At 42.0% G+C, this 10,872-nt stretch overlaps 1 protein-coding gene across 3 annotated transcripts in view; it reads left to right on the top strand.

The window, feature by feature from the left end:
• The first annotated feature begins 1,130 nt into the window (after positions 1-1,130).
• homer1b (homer scaffold protein 1b) overlaps positions 1,131-10,872 on the top strand; it is a 28,371-nt gene continuing 18,629 nt past the window's right edge. The window contains exons 1-3 of one of the 3 annotated variants that reach the window (XM_088418310.1): positions 1,131-1,349; positions 1,429-1,790; positions 9,763-9,919. In XM_088418310.1, the coding sequence (XP_088274436.1) occupies positions 1,786-1,790; positions 9,763-9,919 (162 nt within the window). In that variant the 5' untranslated portion in view covers positions 1,131-1,349; positions 1,429-1,785. Of the gene's footprint in view, positions 1,791-9,482; positions 9,920-10,872 lie in introns of those variants that run through there. The other 2 variants (XM_088418301.1, XM_088418292.1) reach the window with 2 other exon arrangements.

The raw sequence follows: 10,872 nt of genomic DNA, 5'->3' as shown, positions 1-10,872 counted from the left end.
TTTAGAGAATGATTTCATCTTTCATCCATCTTTCACACATGTCACTAATATACTAAAACACGGGTGATTAATATTGGCACGCTATGCCAACCCATGTGAGGCCCATAATTACCAAATTTTGTAGTGTGTTTTTGTGTAGGTGTGTGTGTGTGTGTGTGTGTGCGCGTGAAAGCGTAATTTGCCATCCTTCATTAAATGTGTCAAACCCAGCATGATTCTGGCCCAACGAATGAACTCTTTAAGAGTCAAAACAATGAAATCAATTGGCCAGAAGACACTTAAATACCAGGAGCTACCAATCAGAGGAAAGTTGTTTTTCATGTCAAATTAAAAACAAAAGAGACCTAATCAGAGAGCAGTTGATCTACATATTGAGTATTTTCAAATATTAATGAGAAAACTGACTATTCAAAACCATGTATTTCTGACTAATAAAATAGCTTTAAAGAAAATCATCCTTTTAATTTGCAACAGAAAAAATACTAATGACACCTTCAAATATGACCATGGATTGGGAATGATGTCCTCATGGTGATGTCCTTCAATTGAGCCACGATGGAACATATAAATTGCCATTGGCTTTACTCTATATTTAGGATTTTAAATTTTCGTGTATGTATTGTAAGTAGTAAGGAATAGGGCAATAAATGTAAAATGTTGTCCGAGAATTAAATCACATGATATTTCTTTGCCAAAAATCGACTATAGTCTCTATAAAAGTCTATATTGTAGCTGTTATTGTCCTTAATTTTTTTGTGTTTGTTTGTTTTACAAATTATTGAAAACGCTATCGGAAAATGGCTTCTGCTCTTTCACTTCATTCACTTTTTTTAATAAACCTGCCATTTTGGGTGTCTGCTGAAAAGTGATTTTGGAGAAACAGTGGTTCACTGCAAGGTACAGTATTAAAGGAAATGTCGACATGCATGAGCATGTAGTGAGTACATTACAAAGTGTTTGATCTCACTGGAAATCCTTGTGCAGATGTTTGTAATTGTGTGGCCGGTGCAGCTTTACTTCCCAATAAACTTGGTCAACAATGGCTAAAAAAAAAAAAAAAAAAAAAGTCTCTTGAGAAAGCAGTGACGTCACTGCGGAGGACGGTGCGGTGACGTGGGAAGTTGGATACTGACACGCTGCTCCGTGGGAGGAAGGCGGACGAACATGGATCATCATTATTCGTAACCACAAGTGGAAAACCAATCAAACCTGGACGATTCATTAATAGGCGCATCGTTTTTGATTCATGCATTGTCACGATAAACAATTCACACTGACTGCAGGGGAACGAGCGCAGCACAGAAATGATGCACTTCTAGAAACGTGGGGGTGTAGCCTGTGAGCCAATGGTAATAAGGGAGAAGGAGGCGGGTGGACACTGTGATGCTGCTGTGTGTTATCCGCTGCCACTGGTTTGTCTTTTCCCAGTCCACGCAGCGGGGCTTCTCCACCCTCCTCTCTTCCTCCTCCATCTCGGAATCTGTCATTGACGCCACAGCTGCCTCGCGGCACCTCGTCGATCTCCAGCAGCTCCAGCGCCGGCAGGGAGGACGAGCCTCCGATCGGGAGCCATGCGCACGGCGACGTTTCTGCGTGGGTCCGCGCAGTGACAGCCAGCCGCGGGGGATGGAGCGCTTGTCATCGCATTCCTGCAGACGCGACCGACGCTGAACGAGCAGGGGAGGCTGCCGTGTGGACACAACAGCACCATAAATACGCAGCGTCTTGTCCGAGGGAGATTGCGTCTTGTTACCAGAGGTGTCGCCTTGCGTTCCAGCCTCAACAATGGGGTAAGTGATTATTATCGTGGCTTGGCTCGTGGACATGCAAAACACGGCAAGGACTCAAAGCGATGCGTCTGAAAAACAATATCGAAACGCACCTGACGATCGATGTTGCAGTGGTGTGGTCGATCATAAAATGCTATCCAAATTACTCATTTCTCTCAATTAGTGGGCTAGACTTGGGGCCCAACATGGAAAGTTGCATTCATTACCCAACTTTGAAGATCATAATTGAGAGTTTATTCCAATAGTAAGGAAACCAAGCTCAAGAGTTCTTGCCCTCAATTACATTCCACATAAATTACATTGTGATAACTTGAGGTCCAGCACAAAACTCAAGCAATCAGTGCATAGATTTACTTGGAACTGTCCAAAAGCCTAATGTTATAGGTTCCAGAGGTCTGCAACTGCACAGCCTGATAGGAGGTGTGCCTAATATTCTGAAGAGAGCAGCTAAACGTGCTAATAACGAGATAATCCAAATAATGCAATTGCTGGTCAGTGTAAACTTGGAGAAAGCCAATGTACAACACACTCAGGTGCATATTGTGTACAAACCCATGCCAATGTTTAATCTCTCATACCTAGCCCACAGTAAAGGTGTTTGAACTAGTTAAATTACTGTTAATTTACTTTAATTACTGTCAAATGAGCAATCTGCATGAGATAGTGCACAGGAAGCTGCAAATGTGAAAACTCCTTGGCGGAAGTAATAACGGCACCATTCCATCACATGGTGTGCTCACAGCCTACCGTATAGACAGTTATGTAAGTTTGGAAAATGTGCACGACACGATTCCTTCTCTAATGTTATCAGACATCTGTGCCGCGATGCTCTGTACATCCTGTTCCGGGTGTTTCGATGCAGGCGCCAAAGTGGCAACTATACGAAACACTATTTCTGTGACTGAGACTGGCATCCTGTCTCCATGGCAGCAGCTCTGACCTTAAATATCTCGCACAACATGCGCCCACCAGCGAGATGTACCTGCTTGGTGTGCAACAGTGCTCATTTCTATGCCTCCCACCCGCCCATCTTGAGCCCAGTGGTCCCTAACCCCCACCAGGCCTTGCTTTCATTAACAGATGTCTCCCACAGTTTAGTGGGATTAATGACCCAACAGGAGGTTGATAATATGGTGCGAGGCATGGTGCAATTTCAGCCGAAACTCCTGCATTAGCTCAAATGTGCAGAAGGCTTCTACAGAGCGTGTTCACACCTCCCACAGTGTGGGCAGCACATCATCCATCTATCCAAACGTCTCCCACCTAGCGGCAGCGCTTGCCGAGCTGTGCCACACTAGTGACTAACTTACTCTTATGCAACTGACTCAGTGAGTCAATTGATCCACAATGGAACATATCAAATGCCGCCGAGAGCACAGCGAGGCCACACGTGTTTGGTATCTACCTGCACAGACGGCTTCAGAAGTGTAGTTCTGAACCTCGATTAGAATCGCATTTTACATTTCAACCTCCTGATTCAAGGCCAAGCCTATTACAGATTGTAGATGGTCTTATAGCACCAATGATTAAAAAAAAAAAAAAAACTGTTGTCAAGGCAACATGTGAGTATTGACGTTAGGAGTATCAGTTAAAGAACTACCTCCTGGATTTATTTATTTATTTTACAGTGCTTGTCCTCATTAGGGCAGTAGAGCTGGTCTTAGCATCAGCCAATCATAGAGCACAAACAGACCACCAATCATCCACAATCAATCATCCCTGCACAATTTAGTCAGCAATGAGCCTTGCATGCAACAAAGGATGACTACTTTATTGATCAATATTAGATATTGTACATCAGCACGGGAACTAAGTGGTTATCATATCTGCCCCACAGTTCTGACATTGGGGATTAAAATCTGAGTTCTGGCCTGCCTGCGTGTGCATACACTTCATTCGTTACTGAACTGAAGACACTTATCATTCAGTAAATATGAGCTTGAGTGTTTGTCTACAGTAAATTTATATGATCTTTAATCGACTGGTGACCAGTTCAGGGCGTAGCCCGGCTCTTTCCCTTAGTAAGATTGGTTTCCGGATCACCAGCGACCATAGTTAGGTTAAGTTTTATCCTAAGAAGGGAAGGAAAATCTCAAAGACCTCATCTGGGGAAAATAAGAAACCTCCAAAAGGGACAGCAGGTGGGAGGAGGCCCCTACCAGGCTCAATAGGTTGCACTAAATGCCGAGTGCTAAAAATAACACATTGTGCCATATTAGGCAGGATGGGTCCAGAGCAACGATGCCCTGACAGCAGGAGAGGCCATCGGGTGAGATGGCCGTGAAAGGGCCTTTCTACTGTTTCCCTAACTTTCCTTAAGTGTCGTGTGACTTACCTCCCTTAACAGTCCATCATCACCCTCGGTTCAATATCAAGCCTCTTTCAGCTTGTTGTTATCACACATTTGGGGAATGTAGGGATGTACAAAATTTATAGTCTATCAATTTCCAATAGGACAATACAATTGACTTAACTCCTTTTTTCCCCAATGTACCATATACCGTAGAGCTACAGTATGTGTGTTCACAGTGCAGCATAGGTCATCCAAGGCACTTTCAGTAAATAGAGCAACCTGAAGCAAACTCATTAATAATCACACGCTGCCTCGTGTGAGCTCAACTCTCTCTAAAGCCTTTCTCTGTGGAATTAATAAAAATTACAATAAATAAATAAATTATAAAGCTCTCCAAAGAAGGAAAGCTTCTTTGGTGGTGTGTGGGGGTCAAGGTGTCCCAGGAAAGTGAGCGCTCGCTATTATGTAATGCTTGTTTTGTTTTTTTTTTCTGTTCTGCGGAAACAGGGGCAGCTGCATAGTTAAAGGGGACACAGTGAAGTAGAAAATAGCACGCAGACTTTTGCATGATGAGGTGACACACGTGAAAGCGGTGTGCTTCCACAAGGAAGTTATTCACATGTGTGCAACAAGCCCCTGCAGTGCATCAGATAGACAACATCTGTCACTCCCGCTACAACTGTAAAAGTGTGTGTTCATGAGTGTCTGCGTGTCCTGTCATGCCTCATAGCCAACTTTCCCTCAGGTCCCAACCAAACAACAGTTCATCTGTTAGATTGCGATTTTGATTCCACATTATTTATTTTCAAGGTCCTCCTATATATACATATTTTCTTCCATAAACACTTGCATTTTTCAACAACTACTTTATTCTCTAAAAAGATTGTGACAGATATAATCTTGAATGAAATTTTAGAAAACAAACGAACATATATATATAACATGTTTCATTTGGACTCATAGCTTTGTTACTTTAGTATGATTATTTTGCCGTCTTCTTTACGTTTGGCAAAGATGTACAACTCATATGGTCTTTGAACTTGGTTTTTCAGCCTGCATGTTTTTTTTCCCAATGATCTGTTGTGCAACTTTTGAAAGTAATATGTAACGTCCATCTTTGTTTTTGTCCAATGACTCTCTAGGTTTGGTTGCAGTTCGAGGCAGAGTTCAGCTACCGCAACAATATAGGGCAAATGAGGGTCTGAAAATAGATGGTGCTAAATGAGTTAATAGTAAGAATAGTGTCGTTAAGTTTAATTAGTTGCTTTGTTGCTCTGTACACTTTCTAATTGGAGTTGATTCATTGGATGAAGGCAAGGTTATGTGTTGACTGACCACATACCAGCTGCTTTACTCCACATTAGTGGACAGGTACACTGGAAGTTTATGGAAATGTTTTTCTAAAAATGACTGCATCATCTGCTCTCACTCCTTTGCATTCATCGCATCACCCGTTTCTCTCACTGCCCTCATCACTCTTCTACCATCATCTGCTGTTGTGTCATGCAGCGCACCCTTCACGCCAACCGATCTTTCCCTTCTTGTACATGAAAGCTGAGGGCGTCGCTAAGTTTCATGGAGGGGAATAGCCCCCGGGATAATGAACAGGATGAGAACTAATGCAGCATATGAGCACAACATTTGACTTTTTCTTAAAGTGTTTGTGTTTAGGGTGGTTTGGTGATCGACTGGTTAGCACGTCTGCCTCACAGCTCACAGGTACTGGGTTCAGTTTCAGCTTGCCCTGGCCTTTCTGTGTGGAGTTTGCATATTCTCTGTGTGCTCGCATGGGGCTTCTACGAGCACTCCGCTCTCCTCCCACATTCCAAAAAACATGCTAATACTAATAAAACTAATAAAAACACCCCTTACAGTGCAGCAATGGCGGTCTGCGCGTTTCACACTTACGCCTTCAGTGGTGTCCGACTCCAATACCCCTCAGAAGCACACGTATGCATTACTGGGCATACACCTTAATCGTAAACACAGGCTATTTTGCGGCACATTTAAACATCAATAAACCTGCATCAGCAATTAAACTTATACGTATATGTGATACTGTCAAAACTTAAAAATTAAAGGGAAATTTAAAATGATTTGTCCACAGTTTTATTAAGTCCACCAGGAGCAGGCAAGCTTGAACAAGATTGTACCCTAAATTACAAATTGCAGTTTTATAACATATCATTTTATTTATTTCCCATTATTTGAATATGTGGCCAGGAGAAAGAGAGGAAAAGAGAAAGAGAGAGAGAGAGAGAACTACTGTATATTGTAGGCTGAAGGCTGCGTTGGAGCAATTCATCCACACAGCAGCTCAGACCAAAAGTAAACAACAAAAAAAGTAATACCAAAAATATTCAGGCAGATATGCAAAAATTCAGGGGGACAAAGAACTGGGGACCATTATTGGAGCTAAATGGGTGCGTAAAAAATGATCCAGCAATGTCTTCCTGCTTCGGCAGCACATAAATAGTCCCCTGATTAAGATGCGCTGCAGGTGTGCGGCCGATGGCTCCGCCCCCGAATCTGCAGACAGGACAAGACGTTAAGAACATGGATGTGACAAAAACGGCTGTCTCCCAAAACACCTAATTCAACAAAAAAAAAATCCATTCTTCTTTCTTTCCTCAAGAAGACTTAAATGATTTGGCTACAACACTGGAAGAAGCGTAGCCAAATGGATATAATATAACAAGAAGTGAACAGAATATGGACCATAATTATATAAATATGAAATGGACTTTTATTATAAATATGATCAATATATTTATGTTAGGCCAGCAGAGAAGGCCTTGCTGGCTGTGATGGCCCACCACCGCAGTGCAGCCATTGGAAAATACAAGCATGTTGATAAACATTTTTGAAATAATGGTGACGTAATGGTTGCAATGGTATCCGAGCATTAATTCTACCCACCTCTTGAATTTAATTTGATTATCTTGTACCTAATGAGATGACCACTCCAAGTTCATTATGAGTGCAAATGGGATCAGTTGTGATTATAACAGGCAGGATTCAGGAAATGAAATATTAGGCCTTTTAGCTGCTGATTAAAACAAATGAAAACAGTTCAAAAGGACCAGAAAAAAAAAAAAGTTTTCTAAACGAGTCAATCATTTGTATGTAGCGGTAGGTATTTTTTATTTCAACCACTGATGGGTATCATATTGTAACAAAACGCTTGGGTAATTGCATTCATGCGATAATCAAAGCGCAGGAATGTTGTGGCGTTTGATGCGCGCACAAGTGAGCGACAAGCGATGCCAAATTAGCCGCAGCTTTGTCAAATTATGCAATGCGATCGGACGGCAGTTGCCAAGCAGCTATTGCACAGATCACACAGACAGGACTCGCTTGTGTGATGTGTGCACAGTTGCAATGACTCACAGTTCCGCCACTTGCACTGCTGTCCATGATTATGATAATTTGCACTCCACAAGCGGCTTTGTGGAGGAGCAGTAATCAGCCCAAATTCACTCTCGCACTTCCTATGCGCTCGCCATTCCCTCATCGAGCTCCTCCCGGCTAACTTACCTCTAGTTCTGTGTTGTTCTGTCTTTCCCAGTCTGGGCTAATCACACACAGGAGGGGTACTGTTGATGAATTTTAATATTCATTTATACACCAAGCCTTTGATGTCCCCCATCACCCTCTCAGTGCAGTGTAAGCACTTCTCTATCTCCTGCTCTGCCAGCACTGCCAAGCTCAGAATATCTCCCCCTGCACCCTACGCTTTGACTGGGTGTGTGTGTGTGTGTACTGACTAGATTTTAAGTCTACACAATGCTATAAAGGATGAGAGCAATGTCAGTGGTTGAAAACCACAATGAAGGAAGCCATACATAGGAGACAGGTGAATGAATAGAAAGTCCAAAGACTTGAGAACGCTCCACAGGCAGGGGTCAATCCAGATTCTTTTGGCGTCAAACAAAGGTCAATAAGGAATTAAGTCATGTCATCTGAACCCATCATGGAGCTTTCATCGTGCGTATAAGCTACTCTGGTACAAATCCACCAACAATATTTTAAAAATGTAAAGGAATAGGTATTGCACAAAGAGGAAGTCTGTTTCCGCCCTTTAATATAGATGCAGTATAATCAATTGGTCACGTAGGGAGGAGAATGTGGACCCAGAAGACAAGACACTAAGGTGGGGAAGTAGAAAGTCTCTACACACAAACATCCAATATAATCACAGTCAGCATCCAAAACTAGAACTCTACTCGGAAACTAGACTCAGGAAATAATCCTGAAAGACCTCAACTGAATTTAGAATAGGAAAAGTTGGAAACGGAAAACCCCCCAGAAGACAGCTTGACATGACAGCTTGGGAGGTTGACTTGTGTCACTGAGAACCAACAGCTTAAATACTGTCAATCATCAATTCAATATGACATAAGATGGCAAATTATAATGTACATATTATAGCAAACCATAGCTACTGCATGGCAACCAATACATCACGGAACGAACAATTAATGGCTATTTATATATAATATATATATATATATATATATATATATATATATATATATATATATATATATATATATATATATATATGAGTATCCTAATTTCAAGTCAATGAAATTCAGAAGACTGAATAATATTAATAATACTAATATTAATAAATATTTGCTTCAATCCCAAGTACAAACATGTCAAAACAAGGCCAGATATTGTTCCGATAATACTTGTCGATCCCTGATCACGCCAATGGTTCAAAAAAGCTGTTTACCTTTTATGTTTTTCTGCGCTTGTAAAGGTCATACTGTGAGTCAAGAGTAATGCTTTGCACAGTTCTCTAGTTGCATGGCACATATTGGCAAGCGACCATTCAGACACTTCAATAAATCTAAAATGCATGATATTGGACTGTGGGGGGAAGCCAGAGTGCCTGCAGAAGGCCCACGCAAGCACGGAGAGAACAGAAAAGTCCACATGGTCTAAACGGCTATTCAAACGCAGAACGCTTAGAGTCCACACCTCTGTGAAGAGTTTTAACAATGTTTTGCACTTAAGAGATCAAATAGCTCTCAAAAAAGAAGTATTTTAAAATAGAGTTGACATTTGCCCTACCCAGAACTGACAAGTTGGCCAAATATAAATTCAGTCCGAACGTTCCGACTAATTCACCAAACTATTAGGATGACTTGCTTTGGCAGGTGTGCTTCTTCCTGTGAGAGTGTTCCCCAGGCTCTCTTTCAATATACACACATACAGGAAAGTTATTCCATGTGGAAAGTGGTGTCCGGCGGGGTGTGTCTTTGGCACTAAAGCATGGCCTACTGTCTATATTTAGCCCTAAACGCTCACTTTTCTCCCCTGTGTGACCCACGCTCCGTGTTGCAGACATTCCCATATCAGCGCATAGACAGGCTGCAAAAGAGGGCAAACGCTGCGTGAGTTTAAGGTGCAATTGGCCGCTAGTGATGATGACAGAACTACATATCTAGTCAAGCTACACCTGCACATACTGGACGATGCGCATTCATAGTTGCTTTGACTTCAAGTGAATTTATTTGAAACGATGGGGGACGGCGAGCTCGTTATCCGGTTGCCCGGGCGATCTGGCTCTCCGGTGGACAACAGGAGTTTCCGCAGCGGAGTTGGCTTTGGAGAGACATTGATCTTGCGCCACAAAGAGGTTCATAACTTCTTTTTCATCCCCTTCAGGGAGCAGCCCATTTACAGCACGCGGGCCCACGTCTTCCAAATTGACCCCAACACCAAGAAGAACTGGCTGCCCACCAGCAAGCACGCCGTCACAGTTTCCTACTTCTACGACAGCACGCGCAATGTCTACCGAATCATAAGCCTGGATGGTACCAAGGTGAGCTCAAGTTTTCTCCCGCAGCATGCATTTTTACTTTCGCTTCTGATGCTGATCATTGAATTGCTTTTATCAAGAAGTCCTCGTTTGACACAACCTTGCACCAGGCGGTTCTGCTGTTAAAATGCACAGCACTGTGAAAGCATCGCACACACTGTCACAAGACTTCTAGCTCATGTTTCAGTGTCTGTGTATGTGTGTGTGTGTCTGTGTGTATGCGCGCGCATGCGTATAAATACTACTTACACATCCACTGTATCTGCAGGTGTCTGCCTCGGATATACTGTACTGTCTTAATTTGACACACAGCGGGGACGAGTGTTGTGAACAAACCTGCCACGTTTTAATAATTTTAAAAAATGGCTTAAAATTGTGAAAATGTATGCTATTATCTCTCCCCCTAAATGCTGCGGTGCGTTTAATGGACGCATAAAAGCTAACTAAAAATGGATGCTACTTGATCTAGCAACTTTCATACTGTAAATCAACTTTCTATACATCATCTAGAAAGTCTTAAAAGTCGGGATGGTCCTACCTGATCCACTGCATTGTATCACGTTCTACCCAGGCCACAATGATCATTGGAGGAGTCTGTATTTGATTGTTTGTATTCAAGATATTAAAAAAATAAATAAATAAATCAAGATAATGATTTATTCAAACTCAGAATCAATATAAAATCTCCCCATTTGTCCTTTCTTGCAAAGCAGATTGGAGTAGCGCATGAGGAATCTTGGCACATCTATACAATAGATTGAACCAGAAATAATACATTGATCAAATCTTTTTGAATCAAAAGTTGATTCTAAATACAATCGGGGATTCATAAATCATAATCGAATGCCCACCCATATCATATAGAAAATACTGAAGTTCACTTTGCACGGCATGCCTGAGCATTCGTTGGACATGGTGTTTATAGATGCCAGTTTTAAGCAAACTTAATTAACGAT

Source organism: Hippichthys cyanospilos, chromosome 1 (genome assembly GCF_059441005.1).
Source record: "Hippichthys cyanospilos isolate Australia breed blue-spotted pipefish chromosome 1, RoL_Hcya_1.0, whole genome shotgun sequence".
Classification (NCBI taxonomy): domain Eukaryota; kingdom Metazoa; phylum Chordata; class Actinopteri; order Syngnathiformes; family Syngnathidae; genus Hippichthys; species Hippichthys cyanospilos.
The sequence above is the reverse complement of the archived record's forward strand: the minus strand, read 5'-3'. Positions and strand labels throughout refer to the sequence as shown.